Source organism: Bos javanicus, chromosome 2 (assembly GCF_032452875.1).
Source record: "Bos javanicus breed banteng chromosome 2, ARS-OSU_banteng_1.0, whole genome shotgun sequence".
NCBI lineage: Eukaryota > Metazoa > Chordata > Mammalia > Artiodactyla > Bovidae > Bos > Bos javanicus.
Genome location: NC_083869.1, coordinates 98,529,609 through 98,544,297, shown reverse-complemented (window position 1 = coordinate 98,544,297; position 14,689 = coordinate 98,529,609). Strand labels below are relative to the sequence as shown.

Below are 14,689 nucleotides of genomic sequence, written 5' to 3'. Positions count from 1 at the left end.
AAAAAAGGTATAGCACCTTAAATTTAGATTTCTTTCATTCTCTTTACAAAGAACTATATCTCCACTAATAATGGAGTAATAATATGTAATAATAATAATGGAGTAATAATAGAAGCCATTCTTAGGTTTCTATTAACAAAATAATAATTATACTAAATGTTCTAAATATTCACACCAGAACAGCAGGGAAAAGAGCAAATAATGGTACAGGATTATCTTTCTGCCAAATGCCCCTATCTACCTACCATCATATACTCTGGTTTCATTCTGAGGGCTAAATGGAATCCTTTCAGTCTGGTTGCTTCAGCACCAAAAGCTGCAGTCCAAACTCTGTGTCAATCTAATGACCCACCTGCTGAGAAGTACAGGCCCTGAAATTATATGGTACTGCAAAGAGACCAGAGAGATTTCTTTTATGTGCTTTTCTTTTCCCCTGGACTCTGCAAGGGTGGATATTATGGTCAGAAGGAAACACGTTCCCTTGCAGGGAGGTGTGTGTAATCTACAGGAATTCCCATATCCAACCAGAGCCAGAAGGATCACATGCAAAGAGAGGGCACTGGCTGCTGGAATCAACAGCTCCTCATCCACTGATCTTACATGCCTTTGCAGTTCAGCAACTCAATCAGTTACAAAAGGAAGCAGGGTCCATGACACATTGAGCTTTGAGAGATTTCAAAATATCTGAGTTTTGAGATCATTTATTCCGATATGAAAAATTAAAGCACATTTGAAATCCCAGGATACTGTTCCTTCATGCTGCTGCTAATCGCAAAGCAACCTGCTACCTTCACATTCTAGAACAAGGTAGGACCTTTGGAAACCAGCCCAACGTACAACTAGCCAGACAGGCTGCCGAGATTCTGGTGGCAGGATTATTGGGAAGTCTCATTTAAATAGCTAATCCTCACCTCACATACCTGAAGACTAAAGGAACATTCCCCAAGTTATTTATGATGGCAGTCTTTAAGATGAAACCTAGCAATGCATATTGAATACTGAGGCAGAATCATCATTCTTGGAAAGGTCATTAAAGTAGCAGTTTCAAAACCACTGGAAGAGACATATCTTAAAGTACTTTCTGGGTGAGGGTAAGGGTAGACAGTGAAAGCATTGGTTCCAGAATTTGTTCTCACGTGACTGCTGCATATCTGCTTCTAACTGAGAAATATTACTTTAGGTGCTGCTCACCTGTAAGTGGCTCAAATATTAGAATCATCTGCAGCAGTAGTTATCCAAATGTAGTCCCTAGACCAGTAGGAATAGCATCACAAGGGAACTCAATAAAAATGCAAATTATGGGGCCTGGAACTACAGAATCAAAACTGGGGATGGAATCCCACAACCTTTTAACAAGTCCCCCAGGTGGTAACAGTGAGCTCAATTAGAGGACTATTGCACTAGAATACAATCAAGAGTTCTAAAGGGCAGAAAAGGAAGCTGCTATCTTTAAAATACACAGCAAACTCAGAGGAAGAAGTCCCCTTCATAATTAAATTTTACCTGAAGTATGTCCTATCCTACTACTTAGTTTAAAAAACTTTTAATCTTTTCCCGTCTTCCACCTTTATTTATAAATGATGACCTTTTCAATGGCTCCTTGGCTGATGGTTTGTGTGGGCAGCATCAAAGTGGCATCCCCCGAGTGGACGCCTGCATCCTCCACGTGTTCAGAAATGGCATGGGAGATGACCTGGCCGAAAGAAGATTGGAGAAAGGGTTGTCAGCTCTTCTTCAGTGAAGCTGCTGCCTGGTGTACCCCTTAATTCTAACAGATACCTCCAGCACTGAGCAGTTTCTTTGCTAAGTCTCCAATAAGGGAGCAGAAGGAACTGCACATGCAGCCTCACCAAGCCTCCCTGTTCAGTGACAAATCACCTTGTGGGGCAGCTGAGAATGTCTGAGAGCCTACCTCCCTATTCCATTGATTAGAATCGGTATAAATGCTAGGAAAAGAAGGTAACTAAGCCAACTCATGGCCCTACTGGTAAAGAACCCAACTGCTAATGTAGGAGACACAAGAGACATGGGTTCAATCCCAGGATTGGGAAAATCCCCTGGAGGAGAATACAGTAATCCATTCCAGTATTCTTGCCTGGAGAACCCCATGGACATGGGAGACGTGTTGGGCTACTGTCCACAGGGTCTCAAAGAGTCAGACATGACTGAGCAACTAAAACTTTCACACTAAACTTTCAAGCCAACTTGCAATGACTTTTAAGAATAGATAGGAAACTAAGGCATTCTGGGGGCACTAGAGACATCTTTATCCTTTCCTTCCAGGTTAAGTTTTAAACACTGGAAAAGAAGACAGAAGAGGTGAATTCAAGCCTAGGTAAATGTCATAACTTAGGTGGGTCAGAAAGAAAATGTAAGATCTGAAGATCAAGGGATTCTTATCACCTCCACACCATCACACCCATAACCAAATGAGCTAATTCACCACCTACAAGAGATCTTTAAGTGAAAATTTGAGACAGGAGGGAGTGCGTCTTTGGTCACTCAGTCACGTCTGACTCTTTGCAACCCCATGGACTGCAGCTTGCCAGGCCCCTCTGTCCATGGGATTTTTCAGGCAAGAATACTGGAGTGGGTTGCCATTTCCTCCTCCAGGGGAATCTTCCTGAAGATAGAAGGAAAACAAGAGGAAAATATTCTTGTCCTCTTTTAAAGGTAAGAAAATCAAGGCAATATAAGAATAAATAATGCAAGTACAAGTGTCTATATGACCAAGACAGGATTTTGAACCCTTATCTGTCAGATTGCAAAGTTTATGGCCTCAGTCACTATAACCTAAATGTTAACAGCATGTGTGTCTTCAGAAAATGAGAGTGGGGGAGAATAATTGGATAACTTTAAAAGACTTTAATAAATTACAGTGAAAATTTGTTTGTCAGATTTACAGATGACTTAAAGCAAAGTGACATTTGAGTGCCAGTACTCCTGCTGTCGCTTCCCTGAGAGCTCAGTTGGTAAAGAATCTGCCTGCAATACAGGAGACCCTGGTTCAATTCCTGGGTCAGGAAGATCCGCTGAAGAAGGGATAGGCTACCCACTCCAGTATTCTTGGGCTTCCCTTGTGGCTCACCTGGTAAAGAATCCACCTGCAATGCAGGAGACCTGGGTTTGATCCTTGCATTGGGAAGATCCCCTGGAGAAGGGAAAGGCTACCCACTCCAGTACTCTGGCCTAGAGAATTCCATGGACTGCATAGTCCATGGGGTCACAAAGAGTCAGACATGACTAAGCAACTTTCACTTTCACTTTCATTCCTGCTGTCACTTATGAGTTCTGGGACCTGGACAAGGTACTTTAGATGTTTAGCCATGGTTGCCGATAGGAATGAAAATGGTATCTGCCTCATAGAATGAGGATAAACACAAGTACAGTCTGGAATGATATTTAGTGTAGAGTAAGCACTCAAATTTTTTATACTGTCCAGAAATGGGCAGGCAATGTCCCACTGATCAAACCAGTCAATCCTAAAATAAATCAGTCCTGAATATTCATTGGAAGGACTGATGCTGAGGCTGAAGCTCCAATACTTTGACCACCTGATGCACAGACCTGACTCACTGAAAAAGACCCGATGCCGGGAAAGACTGCGGGCAGGAGGAGAAGGGGGCAACAGAGGATGAGATGGTTGGATGGCATCACAAACTCAACGGACATAAGTTTGACCAAACTTCAGGAGATAGTGAAGGATAGGGAACCCTGGCATGCTGCAGTATAGGAGGTCACAGAGTCAGACACAAATTAGACACTGAACAGCAACAATGTCCCATTGAGCTCTGAAAACATTATAACATGTCTGAAGTACGATGTCCATTTCTGAGTGTGACTGTTTAAAAATATGTGAACAACCTGAAATACTTCCAAAAGAAGGAATCCAGAATGATAAGCAATGTTGGGGTCTAAGAGAAGCTTAGGGAAAGAGCATATCCTAGCAAATTGGAACTAAATAAGGCCAACAGACCAGCATTACTTTACAGCACAATATTTGAAAAAACACAAATGTATGTAGGTCAGTCTTACATTCTCCACTTCCACATTGGTATAGTCACATTTCTCTTATTTTACACCTCAGTCTCAAATAGGTAAAATGTTGAAAAGAGGAAAAGATTAAACATATGCTCCATAACTCTGGAGGTCAGGAGGTCAGGGATGAAAATTCTAGGGAGGCGTACATTAGAAAAGGAATATATTAGAAGTTCAAGAAATAAAAGCAAAAACTATATACATATATATATATATATATATATATCATGTTGCATTTTTTATGCTTTGTATAACCAAAAGAGTTAAACAGAAAACAAATGACAATTTTCCAGGGATAGGAAGGAAAACTAAGACAAACTGAGATAGCATATTATAAAGCAAAGACATCACTTTGCCAACAAAGGTCCATATAGTCAAAGCTATGTTTGTTTGTTTATTTGTTTTTTCTGGTAGTTATGTATGGATGTGAGAGTTGGACCATAAAGAAGGCTGAGTGCTGAAAAATTTATGCTTTTGAACTGTGGCGCTGGAGAAGACTCTTGAGAGTCCCTTGAACAGCAAGGAGACCAAACCAATAAATCCTAAAGGAAAACAACACTGAATATTCATTGGAAGGACTGTTGCTGAAGCTCTAATACTTTGGCCACCTGATGTGAAGAACTGAATCATTGGAAAACACCCTGATGCTGGAAAAGATTGAAGGCAAAGGGAGAAGAGGGCAGCAGAGGATGAGATGGTAGATAGCATCACCAACACAATGGATATGAATTTGGCAAACATTTAATGCAAAGATGGGCTCAATAAAGGACAGAGATGGTATGGACCTAACAAAAGCAGAAGTATTAAGAAGAGGTGGCAAGAATACACAGAAGAACTGCACAAAAAAGATCTTCATGACCCAGATAATCACAGTGGTGTGATCACTCACCTAGAGCCAGACATCCTGGAATGTGAATTCAAGTGGGCCTTTGGAAGCATTACTATGAACAAAGCTAGTGGAGGTGATAGAATTCCAGTTGAGCTATTTCAAATCCTAAAATATGATGCTGTGAAAGTGCTACACTCAATATGCCAGCAAATTTGGAATACTCAGCAGTGGCCACAGGACTGGAAAAGGTCAGTTTTCATTCCGATCCCAAAGAAAGGCAATGCCAAAGAATGCTCAAACTACCGCACAATTACACACATCTCACACGCTAGTAAAGTAATGCTCAAAATTCTCCAAGCCAGGCTTCAGCAATACATTAACCATGAACTTCCAGAAGTTCAAGCTGGTTTTAGAAAAGGCAGAGGAACCAGAGATCAAATTGTCAACATCTGCTGGATCATGGAAAAAGCAAAAGAGTTCCAGAAAAACATCTATTTCTGCTTTATTGACTATGCCAAAGCCTTTGACTGTGTGGATCACAATAAACTGTGGAAAATTCTGAAAGAGATGGGAATACCAGACCACCTGACCTACCTCTTGAGAAACCTGTATGCAGGTCAGGAAAACCAACACAATATTGTAAAGTAAAATAAATAAATAAATAAAGCTGGAAAAAAAAATTTTTTTAATAAAGTTAATGTAGAAAAATGGGGGAAAAAAAAAAAAGAACTGGACATGGAACAACAGACTGCTTCCAAATAGGAAAAGGAGTAGGTCAAGGCTGTATATTGTCACCCTGCTTATATAACTTCTGTGCAGAGTACATCATGAGAAATGGTGGGTTGGATTAAGTACAAGCTAGAATCAAGATTGCTGAGAGAAATATCAAAAACCTCAGATATGCAGATGACGCCACCCTTATGGCGGAAAGTGAAGAAGAACTAAAGAGACTCTTGATGAAAGTGAAAGAGGAGAGTGAAAAAGTTGGCTTAAAGCTCAACATTCAGATAACTAAGATCATGGCATCCAGTCCCATCACTTCATGGCAAATATATCACTGCAGATGCTGATTGAAGCCATGAAATTAAAAGACACTTACTCCTTGGAAGGAAAGTTATGACCAACCTAGACAGCATATTAAAAAGCAGAGACATTACTTTGTCAACAAAGGTCCACTAGTCAAGGCTATGGTTTTTCCAGTAGTCATGTATGGATGTGAGAGTTGGACTATAAAGAAAGCTGAGCACCGAAGAATTGGTGCCTTTAAACTGTGGTGTTGGAGAAGACTCTTGAGAGTCCCTTGGACTGCAAGGAGATCCAACCAGTCCATCCTAAAGGAGATCAGTCCTGGGTGTTCATTGGAAGGACTGATGTTGAAGCTGAAACTCCAATACTTTGGCCACCTGATGCAAAGAGCTGACTCATTTGAAAAGATCCTGATGCTGAGAAAGATTGAGGCCAGGAGGAGATGGGCACAATGGAGGGTGAAGTGGTTGGATGGCATCACCGACTCAATGGACATGAATTTGGATAGGCTCCAGGAGTTGGTGATGGACAGGGAAGCCCGGCGTGCTGCGGTTCATGGGTTCACAACAAATCAGACACGACTGAGTGATTGAACTGAACTGAAGGAGATGGTGAAAGACATAAAGCCTGGAGTGCTGTAGTCCATGGAGTCACAGAGTCAAACATGACTTAGTGACTACTCAATAAAAGGGTGCTTAAACTGTAGATTATATAAGAGGTCATCATTACTATAAATGTAATTTTTTTAACAACACTACTTTGAACTGTTAATCTGGAAGAAAAAAACAAACAGAAAATAAACTTTATCATTTTCAGTAGAGTGTAAAGTAAAAGATGAAGTCCAAGATAAAATCCGTTTTATTTTCTTAAAGCAAATAGAATGATATGGACTCTAAACTACCACTTTCTCTGTTTCAAGATAAGTAATAAATACCTTACTAGTACAACCTTAAAACTAAAGAAAGGCATTCTTCATACTTTCATTTCTCCCTGAAGTTAGGGACATTGATTATATTAGTGATACCAGATGTGATGTGGTAAGTCATTTTTATATTATTATCTTTATCCATCAGCTCTGTTTAGTTTTGTCTTTATTAACCCAATAAAAAGGGGGAGGGTGGAAAAATCAAGAGAGACGAAGAAGTAGGGATTCAGTTAGGAACTTCAGAAAGAAAGTATCAGATTTTTTTATGATATCCAGTGAAACATAAAAGGAAACCCACAGACAAAGGAAAATTAGAGAGAAAATCTATTCAAAAAGAATGAGTACAGGATGATAATTAATTTTGAATATCATCAAAGAGAAATTCTAACAACATGAAAAGCAGAAGAAATGATACCTATGACACAACTGAATTGTCAGTGAATTTGAACATTTTTTTGACTGAGCAGCTTGTCCATTATTATTAGAGACCTATTTTGTAGAAATCACGAGCTCTAATCTGTGCTATATTTCTAAGTTGCCAAGGAAAAAATTGATGGGAAGGCAGGGATGGGGGAAGAGAGGGAGGATACAACACTTACTCGTCCATCTTTGCCGACAGCATCCATTTCCACTTCCCGGGCCCCCTCAATAAATTTCGTCAGCACCACTGGGTGTTCCTGTCATCAAGGAAAATGGGGGGGGTAGAACCTTTAGCTGAAATGTTATGTAAAGTGTCAAGTAAATCATGTACCTTAAGTCAATACTTGGGCAATACTTGAAAAAAACTGCTCAACACACAGCACAAATTCATTAGCCAATTTGTTTGGTAAGAACAAGGTCACTCTCTGCTTACAGTGAGGAACAGGAAATCTTTCTCCAATTTTGAGTCCTCAGTGAATTGAACACGAGTTTTGAAATTTCAAATGTAGACTCTAGGTGAGTTAGAGAAAACAAGGAGGCAAAGGAGAGGACAGAATGAGGTTCCTTTTCTCGTCTCCAGAATTATAAATATCTCTCTATTTTATTTATATCAGTTTTTGGATCAGGTATTTTTTCTCTTCCTTATCTTTTCCAAGCACTACAATTCCCTCAGTCACTTCTCTACATGAGAATTGAGAATGAACTTAGAAGGAGAGAAGTATTTTGTTTCAGTTTTGTTAGATCAAAGATGGAATTATTTACCTGAAATTGGCATGCTTTAAATCACTTCTACAGTATGACGTTTGCAACTGCAAAATCAAACATTCTTCAAAATATTCTTGCTTTCTCAGCTGTTTCAGACCCCTTAATATTCTTTAATTTCTTGCCCCTCAGCTCCTCCACAGCAGTACTGCAATGCCCTCCATAGCCCAATCACTACGTGCTTTTTCCAAACTAAATGAAGTGGTTGAATGAAGACCTCCAGAGTTTAAACATCTCTTCTCCTCTTTGCGCGAGACGCTAGCACACTGCACACTTGTTTTCTTGTCAAAACCTGCCTTTACCTATTTCCATGCCTCTCCTCCCCCAGTGTACACCAGCTTCTCTCCTCACTTCATCTTTCAAATTTCAACCCATCCTTCAAGGCTTGGCTCCAATACCACTTCCTCCCTGAAGCCTTCTCTAAACATATTTTTGCTCTGAACACAAACCCCTTTTGCCCACTATTATGGAATTCATCATCTTTGGCGTGTGTGTTGAATGTAATCTATCTTATCTCCTTAGCAGAGCACTTTAACTAGAATGGAATTTAGTGAAATATTAAAAATAACCCATGTCTTATGCCATAAATAAGCTGTTCTCTTCTTACATTTATTATTAAATGAAGAAACGTTCCCAATTCCCTTTTCTTCAAAAGCCTATTAGGCATTAAACTGTTGATTAGCCACACACATACACAAAAAAACTTTTTAATCTCTGTTCCTTCTTTTTAAAATATTGAGTATTTAGTGTTGGCAGGCCTGGTAGAGCTGTATTGGGACCTTTGTGGAAATTTTCCACAAAATATATAATGATAAAAATATAACTGCAAAAAAAAAAGAAAAGTTCAGTAGCTGTCTTAGTTTCTCTAGCCAAGCCTAAGACAGGGGGTCTTATTCAAGTGATTTATTAAGGGATTGAGAAAAGCAGGATGGGACACAGCAAAAAAAAACTAGGTAGTTTGTGGGGTCACTGGGGACTGGATTCAGCTTCACCCCACAGGGAGCTCTCAGTTACAGCACAGAGTAAGTCCTAACTTGAAGCAGAGGGCAGTCACTGTCCAGGGTTTGAGGGTGGTGGTGAGGTGAGGAGTCTTGCTTCCTGGTGCCAGAAGCTCCCATTTGACTGAGAATAGTTATCCTGAGTGGGCTTCTCAGGTTGCACAGTGGTTAAGAAGCTACCTGCCAATGCAGAAGATGTGAGTTTGATCCCTGGGTCAGGAAGAGCTCCTGCAACAGGAAATGGCAACCCACTCCAGTATTCTTGCCTGGGAAAGTCCAAGGACAGAGGAGCCTGGTGGGCTACTAAGTTCATGGGGTCATTAAGAATCGGACATGACTTAGCAACTAAACAACAAGTTATCCTGAGAAATGTAGCTGGGAGGTATCATCAGCTATCACAGCAGCTGGGGGGTGGGTGCTCCCACAGGTAAAGGATCTGAGAGGGGCAACAACGTCATTCTCTATCTTGACCAATTAAATACCTTTACAAATAGCCCTTACTATGTTGAGGGAGAAGATTTCTTAATAAATTTCAAACTTTCAGCAGTTGGCTTTCTTAAAGCACTTTCTTCCTTAGATATCCATGATCACATTTTCATGCTTCTTTCTCAGACTCCTTCATGGTTCTTTCTTCCCTACTCAGCCCTCAAATGCCAGTATTCTTTTCATCTCTTTCTTAACTGTTCCTTTTCCTCTATACTCTCCCCAGTGACTGCTTCCAATCTTAAAACTTCAGTTACAATAATATGCTATTGACTTCCAAATCTATATTTATCTCTCTCTCTTTAGCTGTGATCTTGATCTTCAATTTCAAATCTATATAACCCTCTCCTTTCAAAACATCTCTATTTGAACTCTTCACAGGCACCATATATTCAAAAGGTCAAAAATTAAATTTTATTTTCCCCTCTAAAATTTCTCTCCTTAAGTGTTCTTGTTTCAATAAATGGTGCCTCTGTCCATCCAGCTGTCTAAGGCAGAAACTCAGGAATCATCCTTCATCCTCTCTTCACCCTCCATCTCCATCCATTCACATCCTGAATGCACATCCTCAACATTTCTAGAACACATGCCCTTCCCTCCATCTGTACTATCACTGATCTTTTTTTCTTTTTTGGCCCCAACACACGGCACATGGGATCTTAGTTCCCCAACCAGGGATCATACCTGTACCCCTTGTCTTGGAAGGCAGAGTCTTAACCACTGGACTGCTAGGGAAGCCCCTTTACTCTCATTATTCTTATATATATATATATATATATAATTTTATTTATTTGGGGGTGTGCCAGGTCTTTATTGCCACAAGGGCTTTTCTCTAGTTGCAGCAAGTGAGGGTTACTCTCCAGTTATGGTGCATGGGCTTCTCACTGTGGTGACTTTTCTTGTTGCAGAGCAAGGGCTCTAGGGTGTGAAGGCTTCAACAATTGCAGCAAGAAGGCTCAGTAGTTACAGCTCCCAGCTCTAGAGCACAGGATCAATAGTTGTGATGCACGGACTTAACTGCTTCATGGCATGTGGGATCTCACCGAATCAGGAACTGAATCTGTCTCCTGCACTGGTAGGAGGATTCTTTACCGCTGAGCCACCAGGGAAGCCCTACTATCATCATTCTGATCCAAGGCACTGTTGTCTGTACCCTGAGCTACACAATAGCCTCCTAACCTCTTTCCATGAATTCAGTCTTGTCCCAGATTTATTTCACTCTCTGTACTGCAGAAGAGAAATTTTTCTTAAACTTTCAATTGCTCCTTTTTTAAAATGGAACTATAATTGATTCACACTATTGCATTAGCTTCAGGTATACAGCACAATGATTCAGTAAGAAAATATGACTAAAATCTAAACTCAATGACTGACAAGGTTCTCGCTATCTGCTCCTTCACTTTCTACTCTGTCATCATTATAATTAATACCTCCTACCATGTTTGGCATCCTAGGCATAAAAGTGAGTGCTTTGTCAGTTTCTAGAAACTTCATGCCCTTTCTCAGCTTCAGGCCTTTATACTTGCTGTCCTTTCTTACTTCATACCCATGATTTAAACCTTTTAATTCTGAATCAACAATTCTGAACCAAATTAAAAGTCCCTTCTTCAGGGACTGGTCCCTAATTCTTTTATACTTTCCCTCAACATCATGTATTTTTGCTCATCATATTTAATCATCATTATTTGATGTCTTATGTTCCTAATAAAGAGAGTCATCTGTGAGCACAGAGACTCTCTTTTCATGAATGTAATTCCTGATTCTGAGAATACTGCCATTATATAGCAGGTGCTAAATATGAATGGATACATAATAGCTCATCGAACTTGGGTCTCCTGCATTTCAGCTAGATTCTTTACCATCTGAGCCAGCAGGAAAGCCCTACATAGCAGGTCATAATGAGTGGTAGTTTTACTCTAAGATCACTGAATTGAGAATCCCAGGTCCTGCTGTAGTTTAATGGAAGACTTCAACCTAGTACTCCATTAGGACATCTCTATGATACAACTTTGGGCCTGTTAGGATTCTATCCATATGAAAAAAATTATTTAAAAAACATTCTACCAAATAGAGGGCCTATGAAATCCAATATCCCAGACAGAGAAAACCTGCCTCATCACTCACATGAGACTAGCTGGGTGTAGCTGCTGTTTTCTCAAAACATCAGAGTTGCAGGATCCCTCTCAGGGAGTGCAACAGAGACGAGGACCATGTCTGACTTTAGAACATATTAATGAAAACTGACCCATTGGAGAGAGTCCCTCCTCAGTTATCTAACTTTCACACAAAAGTGAATTCAAAATCCACTTGGTTGCTTTTTTTTTTTACTCTTTGTCTCTCCTCACTCTTTATCATTATCCACTCTTTACAGTGAACAAATTTCTATGGGGAGCAGCTACCACACAGAGAGGAAGCGCCGCTTCATGGGTGCAGGAACTATCCACACTCTTTATTCCCCTTTGAAGTGCATCTAATTTCACTGCCTGGCTCCCTCCAAACTCCACTTGCCTAACATCAAACTCTTCTCTATGAGTTGTGCTTTCTCTCTCTCTCCTTTTTTTTCTTTTAGCCCCAACTAGCTTTTGAAAGCTTTTAAAAAGAAAACGTTACTTTTATCCTCTACAGTATGAGGTCTGCAGATCAATAACCCCACTGGGTAAATCTTAAATGGATCACACTGAGGTAACGCTGAAGGAGAAAGTAAAAGCTGGGGGCAGTGGAGGAAGGTGGTTGAGTGGCCAGAAAATTATAAACATTTTCATTAACTTACAAATGGAATGTACCAGAATGAGAAAAATCAATAGGTGAGTGAGGGGATTTACTATTAAATTTGCAGGGTTGACTAAGGCAAAGAACATCTCTCCAGGTCTGAGAATTAAAAATCAGGGAAGCCTCACTTGTTCGTGATGACCATGGTTAGGCTGCCCATAAGGCTGGGAATCCCAAGGGTAACTTGACCAGCATCTAACTCATGAACAGACAAAGTTCATGCTTATTCAGCCTTGCTCCTGGAGACTAAAATTGTATAAAACTCTATTATGATGAAATATTCACTGGTCTTCCCCTTCTTCCTTTAACCCCAAGGATCCAAATATAATTCAATGCATTTGCGTTCTGTCATTTCTGTATTTGGGAGAATAATGGGTAGAAGGGAAAAAAAAAAAGGAAAAACATCCTGTGCAAAGAAAAACAACATATAAAACAAGGTAGCAATTAACAGAAGAGGTAAAAGTCACCAAGAGGAAATAGGACACTACCTGAGAGACTCTAGCGGCCTCCTCTAGGAATTTTTTCATCTCATCTTCGGAGAATACCACATTCATGGCAGACCCGCTGAGTAAGAAGGAAAAAAACAAAACAAAACAAAACAAAGAGGTCAATTTCTTTCACCACTTCGGAAGTAAAGCATGCTAGACACAATTGCTTCTCAGAGTAGTTCCAGGAAAACTCTAGTTTCAATTTAGGGTGAGTAAGAAGGTCTCTCTTTCTACATTGAAACTTTATGTAATCAACAGGACAATCAACCAAAGTAAAAAGTCCCCCAGGTTGGAGACGGTAAAAAAGGTGTGAGAACTGTGAGAATGCCCAAAGAGAACAATGGTAGGTCTTAGAGATGACACATTCTCAAGGTTCATCCTTTCTCTTTATCATTTTAACTCTCTTTTGGTTCCAGGTAACACTTAAAACTGTAACAAGATCCCTGCCAGGACATAGTTTTCTAAACTTGTGTCTTCAGAGTTCAGTAGCTACAGCAGATTTTAACCCACAAATATGCGGTCAAAGCAGTTCATTCCACTATCTCAGCTGGGTTACAAAAGAATCAATTTTTTTTAGTAACATTTGCTAATATAATGTACAGTATCTGACTGAAATGTATTCGGCTGTGTCCTTTCAAATTCTTGAGAAAGAATACTATCTGAAATCAATTTATTCAGAAAGCTTGCATTTGCAGAATGGGATAGGAGGGGAGGAAAGAAGGAAGACTAAGAGGAAGGGAAGCCATAAAGAAGAAAAATATCACTTTCTACTTCCTTTTAAAAAGTATCATTCGCCTTACCTTTTCTACTATACGGCAAATTTTATGCATAAAGAGCTTTCAATTTCTTCATCTATTTAAGGCAAGAAGGCTAAGGTAATAATAATGTTGATAATTCACAGCCTAAGAAACTAAAAGATATGGACTGAAATGATGAGAAGAAGCACAGAACTCAGAGTTGCTTTCTGCAATCCTCCTTAAATGTCTCTATGTTGTTGAAATTAACTTACATTAATACTTCAGAGAAGTAGTATTATCAGAATGTGGTTTACACAAAATGTCATTTAAATAAAAAGGAAAGTTTTCCACCTCATTTGAAATTTTTCATTATTTTAAAGGATCGCATCTCCAATTCCATTTACACTTGCAAATTGTGCACAGCAAATTACGTTTCTCTTATTATCCCCTGTTCACTGAAATTGTTCCTCACATGTGGTAACATCTGAAGAAAATAAGTAACAATTGACAACTTCTCCTTTGATAGTAAAACTTAGTTTCCAAGTTTATTACAAAAGACACTGTCCATGTCCTCCAACATTATAATTCACTTATTAAAAATTATGATCTCAAAAAGAACCCCACAGTATTCAAACCACAAGCACTACTGGAAGGAGATGACAAGAGTCAAAGATTAACTTTCATTTCTGAGTATCAGAAAACAGAGGCTGCTGAGAGACACCCCAAGCTTGTTTTGTTTTTGCTCTTCAGTTTTTTTAATTGTCCTCTTCTCTAATGTAAAGATATCCTCCCTTTGCTTGGCAAGGAGAGGGCGTAAGCCATGCTTCTAAGATGTAGGACTGGAGACACGATTGTCACTCCCAGAAGGAAAAGCAGTAACTGCACTGAAGAACAGTACCCAGGTCTTCACCCTGGCTTTGTTGGCGTGGGGATTGTCGATGGATTTACAAATTACTACACATCAAAGCCTAGTGCTCCTAGCATACAGAATGCAGTTTGGTATCTCCTATTTCTGAATAATTGTTTCAGAACACAATATATATTACCTCAAAACATAGGAAGGTCTCAACAAGCAGGGGAAGCCCACAGACTTCGCAAATTCCAATGCCTCATTCTAATGAACAGAAACAACAACAAAATGCATGAATAGTGTAAAGTAGTCAATAAAAATGCAGGATGGTATCATTAGAACAAGTGGTAACTCAACTCCTTTT

General features: G+C 39.6%; 1 protein-coding gene across 3 annotated transcripts in view; it reads right to left on the bottom strand.

Annotated features, from left to right (window-relative positions):
* Positions 1 to 14,689, bottom strand: part of CPS1 (carbamoyl-phosphate synthase 1) — a 194,178-nt gene that overhangs the window by 21,000 nt on the left and 158,489 nt on the right. For all 3 annotated transcript variants that reach the window (XM_061383810.1, XM_061383820.1, XM_061383807.1), the window contains 4 exons: positions 14,522 to 14,589; positions 12,739 to 12,814; positions 7,418 to 7,495; positions 1,586 to 1,693 (listed from right to left, as the gene is read on the bottom strand). In XM_061383810.1, coding sequence (XP_061239794.1) covers positions 1,586 to 1,693; positions 7,418 to 7,495; positions 12,739 to 12,814; positions 14,522 to 14,589 — 330 coding nt within the window. The remainder of the gene's footprint in view (positions 1 to 1,585; positions 1,694 to 7,417; positions 7,496 to 12,738; positions 12,815 to 14,521; positions 14,590 to 14,689) is intronic.